At 36.9% G+C, this 14,836-nt stretch overlaps 3 protein-coding genes across 5 annotated transcripts; all 3 read left to right on the forward strand.

The window, feature by feature from the left end:
• Positions 1-11,043: 11,043 nt before the first annotated feature.
• Positions 11,044-11,394, forward strand: JDV02_010526 (uncharacterized protein; the record flags this gene model as incomplete). Its single annotated transcript, XM_047992271.1, has 1 exon — positions 11,044-11,394. One exon carries the CDS (start codon positions 11,044-11,046, stop codon positions 11,392-11,394), a length of 351 nt encoding a protein of 116 aa, XP_047848285.1.
• A 519-nt stretch (positions 11,395-11,913) lies between these two features.
• JDV02_010527 (uncharacterized protein) lies at positions 11,914-13,628 on the forward strand. 3 transcript variants are annotated; one of them, XM_047992274.1, is made up of 6 exons: positions 11,914-12,068; positions 12,150-12,190; positions 12,268-12,477; positions 12,556-12,916; positions 13,018-13,130; positions 13,199-13,628. In XM_047992274.1, exons 3-6 carry the CDS (start codon positions 12,420-12,422, stop codon positions 13,474-13,476), a joined length of 810 nt encoding a protein of 269 aa, XP_047848288.1. In that variant the 5' UTR covers positions 11,914-12,068; positions 12,150-12,190; positions 12,268-12,419; the 3' UTR covers positions 13,477-13,628. The 3 variants fall into 3 exon arrangements, with proteins under 3 accessions (XP_047848288.1, XP_047848287.1, XP_047848286.1); XM_047992273.1 differs by having other exon boundaries at positions 12,284-12,477; positions 13,018-13,628; XM_047992272.1 differs by lacking the exons at positions 11,914-12,068; positions 12,150-12,190 and having other exon boundaries at positions 12,463-12,916.
• Positions 13,629-14,085: 457 nt separating this feature from the next.
• Positions 14,086-14,493, forward strand: JDV02_010528 (uncharacterized protein; the record flags this gene model as incomplete). The annotated part of the gene is made up of 1 exon (XM_047992275.1): positions 14,086-14,493. One exon carries the CDS (start codon positions 14,086-14,088, stop codon positions 14,491-14,493), a length of 408 nt encoding a protein of 135 aa, XP_047848289.1.
• Between the last annotated feature and the right edge of the window lie 343 nt (positions 14,494-14,836).

Below are 14,836 nucleotides of genomic sequence, written 5' to 3' on the forward strand. Positions count from 1 at the left end.
GGTAATAATAATAGAGAGATAAAATAGGTAATAGAGATAGTAAGGGTATTAAATTGCTTAATCTTCTATCTCATCTAGACTGGGAGGCAATAGCCCTATATATAATAAAATAGACTCGGCCTTCGGTCTGATTATCTATCCGTCGGTCTAATACTATTTTTCAGCTTGGCGTTATAGCTGAATATAGCTGAATATAGCTGAATATAGCTGAATATAGCTGAATATAGCTGAATTCAGTGTGGCTTTAGTCTTAAGTTTAGACCTATAGCTGAATTTAGCGTGGCGTTATAGCTAGAACCTTAATAAGGCTAGTCGGGTCTAGTCTCTATATAGTAATTAGGACTATACCTATCATCGCCTAGTCTCTTATATAAATATCCGTCGGATATTTATTAAATACCCGTCGGGATATTTTATCTATAGTATATAGTTATATAATATATAGTTATATTATATAGTTGTAGTATATAGTTATAGTATATAGTTATATTATATAGTTATATTATATAGTTATATTATATAGTTATATTATATAGTTATATAGACTAATATAAATAAGTATTTAAAGAGATTATATTATTTACTTTTATAATATTATTAATATAATAATTATTTCGCAAATATTAAAATTATTTATTTATATATATAGATTTATAAGTAATTTATTTATATAATTAATAAATATAATATATAATATAAATAAAATAGCCTTAACTATATATTTTATAGCTTAATAATAAAAATATAATTACTTAATATTATATTCTTCCTTAACTTTTATCTTTATAATTATAATATAATAAGTATATATTATAGTTTTTTAAATATAATAGATATTCATTAATATTATTAATAACTTTTCTTATTAATATTATAATATTAAGGAAAGGGGATAAAACTTATTTAATAATAATCGCTATATTACTTTAAAATAATATATACATTAATTAAATTATTTTCTAATAGCGCGGCTATAAAATGCTAAATTAAAATAACTTTAATACTTAATATAATATATATAAGGGTAATTAAATTCTTTAAGCTTTAACTATAATTATTAATATATAATTAGCTTAAAAATAAAAGGGATATACTTAATTTATCCCTATTATAATAATAAATATAATAATATAGCGGTATTAGTTTTTATTATTATATTATATAAAATATAATAACTAAAATAGTATTAATATTACTTAAGAGATAATAGGCTAGTAATCTTATAAGTATTAAACTTACTATAAGGGAATAAAATAACGATAAAAGGAAAAAAGAACGAGAAAAAAAGGGAGAAAAAGAGTTTTTATATTTAAGGCGCCTAGCCTTAATTAGCTAGCTTAAATATATATAACTAGCTTATTAAGCGTAAATAGCGATATATAATAGTAAGACTAAATAAAATTAACTTTTAAATCTCTTATTAAATCTATTACCTTATAGCTAATTATATACTAGCTAGCCTTAGCTACTTTAGCTATAAAGCTATATTACTAAATATTAAAACTACTTATAAATTATATTATTATATTAATAGATTATAGTTTAATAATATAAGATAGAGTATATATTAACTATAATTACTAGCTATATCTTTAGTTATATCTCTATAGTATTAATAATAAAACTAATTTCTATCCTTTTACGAATTAATCTACTAGCCTAAACTTACTGCATTAGTTTTTTACCTTATATAAGGTTTTCTAGTAAATCTACTCCTTAACCTTAAATAATTTATTTAGGCTTAATTAATAATAAATAAATAATAATAGTAATACTCTTAATTTATTAATATTTTAATAAAATAATATATAAATACTTAAGTATTTTAATAAAAGCTAAGCTTAAAACTTATTAAAATAAGTTATTATATTATATTAAATTAAATTACTTAATTTTAAATATAAAGGTCCTTAAGCTTATTACCCCTTATAACTTTAAGAGTAGCTATCCTTTATTCTATAATAATATAAATATATATAAATATTCTTATATCTTAATTTAGAGTAGTACTATTTATAAAGGAAGAGAACTCTCGCTATAAAGGTATTTTATTTTTTCCTAAGTCCGCGCCTTATCCCTAGACCGCGCTAGCTATTTTTAATACGTAAGTATAGGATAAGACTAATATACTATAACGTACGCTAATATCTTAATTAAATTATATCGTTATAATATAGCGCCCGCGTTAGTACGTAAGCTAGGCTTAATTCGCTTAAAAACGTATTTCTATAGTTTCCCTATAATATTATTATATTTAGATAGATATTCTTTTACTTTAGATCTCTCCGCTAGGCCCGGTCGGGCATTATTAGCGCCGCGCCTATACTTACTAATACTACCTATTAATTACGCCTATACTCGCGCCTATAACCTTATCTACCTTATTACCGGTAAGGCCTAATTCGCTTAAAAATAGCGTTTCTACTATTTTCTCCTAATATTATAATATCGGGGCTATATTATTCTATATTAAGCTAGGCGCCCATATATATTAACTACTATAGCTTATAATACTATTAGTCGGCCTTAAGTAGCGCTATTACTATATTATTAATAGTAAGTACTTTATAAAACCGTTATATAATAGGGGCAATTTAATTTCGAAATAATTAACTTTCCCTACTAGTAAAAGTACGTACCTATAACTTTAATATTAAATAACTTATATAATATAGCTCTAATATTAATCTAAAGACTATTTTTATATATATAAGTCTTTAGTTTCCTTATATAATTTTTTAAATTATATTATTCTTATTTATATAAGCGAGTTAAAAATATAGTATTTTATATCCTATAAAATCTACCTATAGTTTTAAAGTCTAAAAATAAAATAAAAACTCTTTAATTTAATATAGTATAATATTTTATTATTTTAGATTATTAGTTATAATAAAAAGATAGTTAAAGAATCTACTTATATAAATTATATTTATAATTTTATAAATTATTAAAGTTAAAGTTAAACTTTATATTATAGCTATAATATTTACTATATTAATATTATTTTCTTATATCTTATATATAGCTTATATAATATAGCTTATATATTTATATTATAAAGCTCTAGCTATATTTATATATATATAAGTATTTATATTATTTAAAATTTATATATTAAGCTATAATAGATTAATTTTAATATAGTATAAAACTTAGATATTTTATTAAGGTATAAATTATCTCTTTCTTATAAATTATATTATAAAAAAACTTATATAAAAAATAAAGAATATATCTTAGTATATACTTTAAGTTATATTATTAAAGTAAAATAGAAAAGAAAATATTATACTATAAATATCCTTTAATATAGAATTTTAAAATAATAATAGATTTTTAAAGTATAAAACGCTCTTATTATTTTAATATATTATAATTTAATTAATTGAAATATATAAAACATATAAATTAATTATATATATATATATATATATATATATATATTAATATAAGAAATATTTTTCTAGACTTATAACTCTTATATAGCGTTAGTAATCTTTATTTTAAAATATAGTAATAAGTCTAGGTTAGATATAGGGTACTAATATTTCGAAATTAAATTATACCTACTATAACTATTATATAAGGCTTACTATAAGCCCGTTATAATACTATCTCTAGCGTTATATAAGGCTTATTATAAAGCCGCTATAATACCTTATTGCTGCCTTCTTCCTTAAAGTAAGACCGGTTATATTTTATATTTAAGTTTAATAGGCGAGTACCTTAACTAGCTATTTAGCTTAACTATTAGGGTAGGCTATTATAGCAAGCCTATAAGGCTATATATAATATTAGCTATAAGGCCTAGCGTTATTATATATAATTAGCTTTAGCGTTATCGTAATCGATATTATTAGCGTTATTATAGTTAAGTTAAAGGTATAAAGGAATCTTAAGCTTTTTATTAGATATATTAAGGTATAGTTAGCTATAAGTATTTTTAATAACGGTTAGATTATGGATATTAAAGTAGCTATCTTAAAGGTTTTAGTAATAATTAATAAATAAGCTTAAAAGTAATATATAAGGTAAAGAATATAATAATATAAAAGGTATAAATTAAGGGCTTTTTAAGCTATTAATAATAGGTAATTTAACTATATTATAATTAAGACTCTTTTATAAGGTATTTAAAGATTATATATCTATAAGATAGCTTATATTAATATTGAAAGTTAATTATATATAATTATAGTAGCGTTAATTCTTATTATTTAAGTATTATAATAAGGGTATATTAGTCTATAATATAACTATATAATATAACTATATATATAATATACTATACTTAGATAAATATTTATCTAGGATAAGTATTTATTTATTTAATAGTTATATTTTATATTTAAGTAAATATTTATTTAATATATATATTATATCTAGATAAATATTTATTTAGAATTTTATAACAATAGATAGTTTATTATACTAATAGCTAGTCTATTATACCGACTAATGTCTATTAGACTACTATAAGCTATATAGTAGGTATTTAGTCTAATCTAAAGTCGGTTAGTCTTAGTTACGCTAAATTTAGCTATATTTAGCTATAACGCTAAGCTATAATTAGACCGAAGGCGAAGTCTATTTTATTATATATAGGACCGTTACCTCCTAGTCTAGACGAGATAGAAGACTAAGCAATTTAATTACTTTACTATCCTAACTACCTATTTTATCTCTCTATTATTATTACCCCTTTTATCTCTATATATCCCTATTTCCTTATTATCTTTACCTTTTTCTCCCTTTATCCCTCTTTCTTATAGGGTAAAGTAATATTACTTTACGAGAAGGTTAATAGCTAAATATATAAGCTATTAATTTAATTCACTTAATTAAGCCTATTAAGTAAATTAAAGTTATTACTTATAAAGCTATTTAATAGCTTTTTTAAATATAAGTTTAAGCTTTATTCTTAATTATTAACTTCAAGCCTTTATAAAGGTAATAAAGGTTTAATATATTAATTACGAAATAAAACTTAATATCTATATAAGTAATCTTAATTAAATTATTAACCCTTTAATTAAATATATAATAATAATTAATATAGTACTTAACTTATTTTTAACGGTAAGGTATATATTTATCTTAAATATATTAAAGAGTCTATTTTTAATAATTAAAGATATTAATAAAAGACTTTTAGGCTTCCTTAAAGAATATAAATAATAGCTTTAAAGGCCTTATATATATCGTTATAAATATTATTATAAGTATTTAATAAGCTTATAGTGCCCTTTTTTACCTTTCGTTATATATAATTATAGTCTTTAATATTAAAATTAAGGTTTAAAGGCTAATCGCTATTATTATTATTATTTACTTTATCCTTATAAAAGTTAATCCTAGCTTTAACGTTAATTAAAATATAATATATATATAGCTATTATTATATATTAAAAAAGACCTTTATAAAGACTATATAGAAAGCTTATTCTTTATTATAATAATAACCTTTAGGGCTAATACTATAAGGCTTTTATAAGGCTTATTAAATTACCTAATAAATTATTAAAAAATAATACTCCTTTTTATTATTAATAAAGCTAAAGGTAAAGTTAATAATACTTTTATAATTTATAATATTAATAACTTAAAAAAGATATTTTAAAGTAGTTAATCTTATATATATTATTAAAGCTAAGGACTTTTAAAAAATTTCTTTTATATTTTATAATATTAAAGTAAATTTTAAAAAAAACTTTAAATTAACTTTTATTATTAAATAATTTATTAACTTTAATATCTTCTTTTTATTTAAGCTCTTTAAGAAAGGCTTAAGTTATTATTAAGCTATTAAAGCGCTTTTTCTTTATTACTTATTTATTATTATAAATATCTCTTTTTTAAAAGAAAAACTAATTTAAATTAATATTATAAATAATATTTACTCTTTTATAAGCTTATATATTATACTTAACTATAAGCTCCCTTTCTTTATTTTATTAAATTACTATATAATAGTAAAAAATAATATATATTAATAAATTATAAGATTAACTATAATTATATTAATTAGCGGCTACTTTATATACTTATTTTTAACTAAAAGACTTAATAGCTAAGATAGTAACTTTAATAAGGTAATTAAGCTTTTAAAATACTAACTTTTAAATACCTATACTTTTAGATTAACGTTAAGAGCTATAATTATAATAAAAGATAAAGTATATAAGTTAAGAGACGTTATTAATCTTATACTTATTAATAAAGGAGGCTTTAATAAAATAGGCGCTATTTTTATAATAGAAAGCTATTAAAAAGTCGAAGATATTTTAAAAAGTATTAAAGGAATTTAATAAAGGTAAGTCTAGGATTAATATACTATAAAATTATTATTAATTAACTTATTAGGGTTATAGTCTATAAGAGGGTCGCTAAGCTCGATAGTAGCTAGCTATAATATAGCCAGTAAAGTAAATAAATTAAAAATAAGCCTAAGATTTATATCTTTAATTATAAGCCTATAATATAGCTATTTAATAGTATAATATAGTTAATAATAGCATTAAGAGGCTTTTAAGATATTAGCTATAATATAAAGAGATTATATTAATACTTATTATATAGTTATAGCTATAGCTATTATATAATAGGTTAATATAGGGCCTTATATAGCGACTTATATACTTATATACCTTAATTACGTATATAAGGATATATAGCGTATAATTAACTAAAAGAAAAATTAGGGTATAAAGTACCTTTATAGCGAGAGTTTTCTTCCTTTATAAATAATATTACTTTAATTTTAATAGGTTTTTAATATCTTAAAATATTAAAGGGTATTATATTAAGTAATACTATTTATATAGATATAAAAGTTTAGCTATATAGATAATCTACTTTTTTTCTAGGCCCGTATCCTACCCCTAGACCGCGCTAGCTATTTTTAATATATAAATATAGGATAAAATCAGCGCGCTATAACGTACGCTAATATCTTAATTAAACTTTAATTAAACTACTATCGTTATAATATAGCGCCCGCGCCCGCGCGTTAGTATAGCTTAATTCGCTTAAAAACGCGTTTCTATGATTTCCTTATTATATTATAATATTAAGGAATCGTTTTCTATACTATATACTATACCGGGCAGTAAGGGCGCCGCGCCTGCGCCTGCGCCTATTATTAACCGAGGTAGACGAAGCTATAGCGCTAGTAGGGCCTAAAAACGTATTTCCGTTATTTCCTTACGATATTATAATATTAGAACTATATTATTCTAGGCCGGGCCGGGCTAGCTAGGTGCTTATATAAGGGCTAGCTATAAAGCTAAAGCTGCCGCCATTCGTAATGCCGTTAATAGGCTTAAGTAGCTCTCCTTACCCTATAGCGCTGCCTTTACCGCCCGCTATTATAGCTACCTCATAATACCTCTTAGCCGTCTTCGTCTATAGTCTTTTACCTATAGCTAGGAGCCCGCGATATAGCTATTAGAGGCACATTAAGAGGCATAGCTATAATATTACCGGTCGTACTGCTATATAGTATTTTATATAGGCTATAATAGGCTATTATAGCCGGCCCGCGCTTATATATATACCTTATTTATATAAAGGTAGGGGCTATATAGTACGCGATTAGCTAGAAAAATAAAAAATATATATTATTTATGCGGCTAGACTTTTCTATTTATGCGAATAGTATTACTTATTATATTTTAGCTAATTATAAATAGCTATTATTAAATATATAATTAAAAGTAATTATAAAGTTTTTAATAATAAGGGTAAGACTTTTATTAATAAGGGCCTTTTAATATTACCTTAATTATTATAAGTTCCTTTCCTTAATTATATTATTTAAAATTAAGGGCGCTAAATTAATAATAATATTTATTTATATTTAAGAGTAATCTTAGGCTATTATAACTCTTAAACTTAATTTAGCTATAAAGGTTAAAGTTATATATTATAAGCTATTATATCTTATAATATTAATGGCTTTATAATTATTTCTTATAGTTAAAATAACTATCTTAAGGGGGGATAGTTGTAAAATCGTAATTAGCTAAGACTAATAGCTATATAATTATTATATATAGGTAAATATCCTTTTATAGCTTATTTATATTTTATTATTTAAGCTCTTTAAGCTTTAATCTTAGTTTATAGTGATAGGCGCTACTTATTAGCTAATATAGCTATTATCTCTCTTACTTAACTAAACTAACTATATTATTACTATTATAAAATATATAGAATACCTTTACCCTTAGACTTTTCTTCCTTCACTTAAAGTAAAATATATAGAGTTAGATATATAGCTTTATACTCCCCTATAAATAATAATACTTAATATATAAAGTCTTATAAATATTTTATTAGCGCCTAGAATTATAACTATTAAACTAAATTAGATTATAAATATTAACTAAGAATATAGTTTAAGAGCGTCTATAATATAATAGGGGACTATTAGGAACTCTGCGAATAAAATAACTCTACTATAGGCCGCGGTAGGAAACTATAACCCAATAAGGGGTTAGAAAAAGGGTTAGAACCGGAATAGCCGGAGTGGGAAGATAGGGGTCAAGCAAGTATTACAAATTGTTAAAAGTCTTAGAGCTACCCCCAATTTTTAGACAGATCGTTTCGGCTCTAAGTTTAGACCCCGTAGAACAACGCTTATCCATTATTGCTAAAGCTCTCGACGACTACAAGCCTCATATCTTAGGGCAGCTCCACATCCTCAAAGACCCGATCCTGGAGCACGTCTCCGACTAAAGGGAAATACTCGAATCTATCAGAGACCCGCTCGCCCAGTATCACTGCCCCAGTCTCGTAGGTCAGTACGCCGCGATTACCATCCTGGCAGATGCCGCGGCAGACATCGAGCGATTGGCCGACAGGCAGAGAAGATGGCCGTCTCACTGCAGGCCATCGAAGCAAACATGTCCTCCGTCAATGTAGGAGGGGCACTTCCTTCCGGGACGAATACCTTCCTGGGTTCGGGATATGATAGAGACGCGCGGCAACAGTGACGTCCCCCACTACTTCGCTGCCTTTCACAGGGGCACTTTCGTGGTGGTCAAAGTTCAAGGACCTTGACCGAGACAACCCCCTTGGGTCTCGATACCTTGGACACAAGTCTGACATTAACGAGCTTTGCGCCTTCCTCGCTGACAATGTCAGACCGCGAGTCGGTCCTGAAGCAGTCCTCTATATGTTGATGCCAACGATTGGGCAGCTAGCGCCGAAGGAGGCGGTCAAACTACCTGACGCCATGCATCCTTGCATCATCAACGGTCAGAAAGGTGATGCCGGCTTACCGTACGTGCATGTTTGTTTCACGGACGAGACTGATAAAACTCATCTGCGTGACATCGGGGTTCTTCGACCACGGGGGATTTAGGCATCGCATTTTAGACTTAGAGCCTGCCTTCCGTTCATTCATTAGTGGTAAGCTATGACTATAGGGTGAGGGTACTACGTATACCCTTTACATAAAGCAATTATAAGCGTTAGGGCTATAGTTGTTACTATCGGTTACTAGTACTGCGGACTAGAGCCCCCTAAGAATACTAGGAAGGGCTATTTAGCCTAGATTAAGGCTATGAAATAACTAAGTAACGGTTTTATATAACTTAAGAAAACAAAGATATAATCTATTAGAAGCGAGCGTTCTTATAGCGCCGGCCTAGCTATGGAATGGCTCCTTTTGCTATATGATCTAGCCTAGGTATTATAACTGTTAAAGGGATAGGGGAGCGTGTCAATGCGTGGAGCCCGTGGCCTGAGAAGTAGCTGCTAAAGTGAAGGACGGGGCTGGACCCAGTCAGAGTCCGGGGAATGTGGGTCTGGATCGTGGAGGCGGGACCTGCGTGCGGGGAAGGCTCTTGGCAATGAACAAGGGTCTCTCCGGCGACACAAGCACCTACGCACAGTATGATGTCGCGATCGCCGCGCGGCGACGGTCATAAGAAAGCACTTGGTGCACAGCGATTGCTCTATTGCCTCACGGGCGGTCGGCAACACTGCCGGTGAGGGCTGCTTGGGTGTGCACACCTTGCCCGGTGCATGAGGGGAAGAGGGAGGGAGCTCGAACCACAGACGCAGATTGTTGTTGCATTGCCCGACAGGCACGCAGGTACTTCGTAGGGGGGTGAGGGGGAACACGCCACAAACGCCTGGGTACATGTCGTCTACCTCCTGCACCACCCACACTCCTGTCGTCACCCACTGCCTCAGCTGTGGAACGTCGCAGCCGCAGCGGGCGGCACAAGCACGGATGAGGGAGGAGCATTGAGTTTGACTGGCCGGAAGCAGCGCACGCCACAACGACGGTGCCGGGTGGGCGCAGCGCGCACAGTATAGACAGACGCCGTTGCAAGTTGACTCTGCCGTGACAGAAGTGCGCAACGCATCTAAGAGAGCAACTTGGACAGGCTTCTTGGTCCACGTCCCCGACAGGTATAAGCCATCTAACAAGGGCTCCAGGGCATAATTCACGGCTGGATGCGGTAAAAGGGTGAGGCAGTTCAGCAATGGAACAAAAGGCCATACCGTGCAGACGCAGCGCACTAGACTGTGTACGCTGCCGTCACGAGCGAGTGGGAGTGAGGGAGGATGGAAGGATGGTGTAGGTACCCTGCGAGTACTGACAGCCGTGCGAGGCAACAAGCAGCGATACCTACAGTACTTATGCAGGCAAGGCAGGTAGGACCGGCTCCCCCTCTCTGGACCCCCCCAAGGTTCGCCTCCTGCGACGGTATAAGATAGGCCAGCCCTCCCACACCACACCATACCTGCATTGCTGCTCCCCCTCACAAACCATCCATCCCCCCCGTGCCGTCCTCAACTCTTCGACATCATCAATCACTCATCGTCACCGACAGACTCATCACCTGCTCTTGACCAACACTGCCCTTGGCCACGTGCCCATCACCTGCCGGGCTTTACGACGCTGACACCGTCGCCGTCGTCATTCTCGTACTACCACGTCAAGTCAGTCTCACTCTCTCCCCGACAAGACACTTAGTCCACTGCTGACACTGGCACAGTCAACGCAATAACCCATCATCCATCATGCCTCACCGCGTCCCAAAGTTACCCCGGGCCAAGACCTCCGAGGTCCTCTGCATGGGTGCTGCTGGCGTGGGTGTCCTGACGCCGCTCTATCTCGTCATGCCTGGCGCCGAGGAGCGCCTCGCCCGTCAGACGACAAAGTGGGCGCCTAGATGGGAGCGCAACATTACCTACTTCGCCCCTCCCGTCGAGCGCACCGTGCAACGCATTGAACCCCCCATCTCCAGGGCTGTCCAGCGTGTTGAGAGCCGCCTGCCACTTGAGAAGATGGCCAAGCGCGTCGACAGCAGCATCCGCAACGGCATCGATCGCTTTGGCCCAAAGGCTGGGCCCTCGTCCCCGTCATCATGAGTCGAGCATGATGCCGCAGGACATCGGACGCATCCTTTGACATGCTCCCTTGCCTGGCACTTTTCTGGCAAAGGTGCCCGCTATTGAACAGAGTTGAATGAATCTACCTGTACATGCCGCCGCGCAGGTTTCATTGTATTTGTTGCATCATCCATGGGATTGTTGGTCAAGACGCACGGAGATGCTACTCTCTGGCCCTGGCATTCGTTCATATGAGGTGGTAAGGCGTTGAAGACTACATCGGGACGGCTAGGCGGCAGGCGCATCGTCAGCCATATATATAAATATACACGTTCAGAGATGCCTGGTGAGCTTTGCCCGGCATGTTGCGCTCAAGAGTAGCCGTGATACCGTTGTTCGTTCTCAGCAACTCACCCATCATATCAATTGCCCGTCATCTTCTCGAGCGCCATGTGAGCAGGCGACGGCCGAACTCGCCGTGGCCCGATGTCAAGCAAGTGACAAGAGGAGGTAATGCGGCATTTTCCCTTCACGACGTGCCTTCCATCGTGGCGGCCACGGGTTCCTGAGCATGTGACGTGAGAAGAGCGCATTTCAGAACGACCAGGCAGCGTGCCGCCAGTAGCCTCGCCGTCGGCATGTGTTGTCTGTTGTCACGGTTGTCGTTTGTTCATTGCAGTCGGCTCGTCCCCATTGATCCGCAAACCAGCCAAGTAAGTTACTTTGTTGAGTTTGCACGTTTGGCCCCTCACCCGCCCGGCCTATGGAGTACGACTACTAACGTTAGTTGCTAGGTAGTAACTACTAATAGGGGATCCATGCCTCGGCCTTCTACGTACGTATCGGTGCAAAGTGCCGCCAGCCGGCCCACCCAGCGGCTGGCTCACCAGGCCTGTGATTGTTGATCAAAAGCCATCTGCTACGTTAGTACGTACTAGTAGTGATGCGATGAGCGGCTCATTCGGCGACCTGAAGAGATCCTGAAAGAGCTCCCGGAACGGCATAGGACTCTGCGCCACTTGCGCCTGACACGACCGATCGATCCATCATCGCATCTGCCCCCCATGCCCACTGCCGAACCAATTCTCCGGGGCTCCGCCCTCGTCACCGGAGCCGCGTCCGGTGAGTCGGTCCATCTCCTGGCCTGGATGGATGCGTAAATGGCTGACCCGACCCCGTCCATGCCGCCCCTTCGCATAGGCATCGGATACGCCACGGCACTCGCCTTCGCCCAGCACGGCATCACGCAGCTGGCGCTGGCCGACATCAACCTCGACGCCCTCAACGCCTCTATCCAGACCCTTCGCGAGAGTCACCCGCACGTCGAGGTGCTGCCGCTGCACCTCGACGTCGGCAATGTCGACGAGGTCAAGGCCGGTGTTGCCCAGGCCGTCGCCCGCTTTGGCCGCCTCGACGTCGCCGTCAACAACGCTGGCGTTGCCGGCCGGGGTTTGCGCACGCACGAGATCGACGAGAACGAGTGGCAGCGCGTCATCGGCATCAACCTCAATGGCGTGTATCGCTGCCAGAAGGAGGAGCTGGCCGCCATGATCGGTCAAGAGTGGGTGCCAACCCAACCCAACCCCCCCAAACGCATTGCTCTTGTTCTCCCCCGAGACCGTCTCATCCCACGGGCCGCTCCCCTGCTGATGGGCGACAAAGAGACTTGGGCCATCGCCGCGGTCGTGGTGTCATCGTCAACGTAGCGTCCATGTATGGCGTCGTCGGGCCCAGGAGCCCGCTCTACCAGAGCGCCTACACGACGACAAAGCACGGTGCGGCAACCCTTATCATGCGTGTGCCTCCTCGCCGGTAGCTGACGGACAGCGCTCCCCCTGAGCAGGCGTTCTCGGCCTCACAAAGGCGGATGCCAACGCCTATGCCCCAGACAAGATCCGCATCAACGCCATTTGCCCGGGCTACGTCGCCACGCCGCTCACCTCGGCCCACATGGACGCCCATCCCGAAAGTCCCCTGCACGATCACGTCGCGCAGACACCCATGAAGCGCATGGCAACCCCGGAGGAGGTCGCCGATAGCATCGTCTTCCTGGCCTCGCCCATGAGCAGCTTCATGCACGGTGCGGCCCTCGTCGTCGACGGGGGCTTCACAAGCAACTAGCAGACGCTTGGAAGTTGCCATGGATGGCGAACTGGGGTTTCGGGCTGCATGGGCTGCCCATTGTCGCCATGCTCATCTTGTCTCCCAGTATGTGTCTGTCTGTAGCGGACGGCAATTAGCAAGCCATGATCAATGAACTGCGTTTAGCCAGCCAAGCCACCAGTGACACTCGCAGTATCTGCCTTGCGCGTTATTCACTACCATTCATGGCTATGCCAAGTTTTTGCAGCTCGTAATAGCCAACGAAGCGGGTGAATGTTCCCGAGACGGGCAAACGGAGGCTCTCCGAGAACGTCCCGTGACGGGGCCGAGTGCGCGACACCATGTTCCGGATATCACGTTGATCCATGCGGGCCATGGGCGAGTGGTATCAGCTTACGCTCGTTGAGCTCTTCAGTCGGTCCATCACACCGGGCAGCGGCCAGCGGCCAGCGGCCAGCTGGCGTGTACAACTTCCCCCGCGCCGCCTCCGTTCCCGAGCGGACAAGCAACCCTGGCAGGCCGTGTGCACCATTTTATGTGATCCTTTTTAACAATGAGAGAGTCCTTGCATGCTTTCTTGAATGCAAGCAGCCGAGAGCGTTCAATATACCACATCGGTTGGCCCCCATGCGCATCGCGGCCACCTCACGCCTTCTGTACACGGTGCTCTGCCTCGTGCTTCCGCTTCCCATTTTGGCTCTTGCCAACCCAACATCTCGCTGCCGCAAAACCAACAAGATGCCTTCTCGCCAAGAGCTCACCCAGACCCGAGACGACTACCTAACGCTCTGGGGCGGTGACCTATCGCTGGCGGACAGGGTTCTCTTCCAGGACGTCAAGCTCAACATTGACCGTCCTCCATCGGCCAACGGCAGCGCTCCCGTCGTTGCCAACGACCCCGGGGCATTCGTTAACTTTGTCAAGTTCGCGCATGCGGGCTGGGAAACATCCGAGTTCAAGGTGATTCATTGGGTGGCCGAGGGGCATAATATTGCCATCCGCTGGAAGGCCGAGGCTATCATGGGCAAGGACTAGTTTGCGCCGACGTGAGTACCACTGCCGCAAAGTGCCTGCTGTCGATATTGGATTGACATTTGTTCCAACTATCTGTAGGGCGCTCAAGCCTGGTGACCCGGTGACCTGGAACGCTTTCTCGTCATCAATGCCGGCAACCTCATTGAGGAGGTCAATATCGCCCAGGACATGATCGAGTTGTTCCACGTCCTTGGTATGACGTCGGTCCCGGTCTAGATGCCCATGGGGTCGATCTCTCCGTTGGCGCTCGGAGTAGGCAACCACGTGCCATCAACTTGTTCATTTACACAACCCCCTGACCCCATGGAGAATGGTATGTTCTGGCGCAGTAATAGAATTAACT

The sequence above is a fragment of the Purpureocillium takamizusanense genome, chromosome 13 (genome assembly GCF_022605165.1).
Source record: "Purpureocillium takamizusanense chromosome 13, complete sequence".
Lineage (NCBI taxonomy): Eukaryota > Fungi > Ascomycota > Sordariomycetes > Hypocreales > Ophiocordycipitaceae > Purpureocillium > Purpureocillium takamizusanense.

Coding starts and splice junctions, on each gene's coding strand:
- JDV02_010527 (XM_047992274.1), top strand. CDS start 12,420: ATGCCCACTGCCGAACCAATTCTCCGGGGCTCCGCCCTCGTCACCGGA. Junction 12,917..13,017: donor GCCGCCATGATCGGTCAAGA/GTGGGTGCCAAC, acceptor TGGGCGACAAAG/AGACTTGGGCCATCGCCGCG. Junction 13,131..13,198: donor CTACACGACGACAAAGCACG/GTGCGGCAACCC, acceptor CCCCCTGAGCAG/GCGTTCTCGGCCTCACAAAG.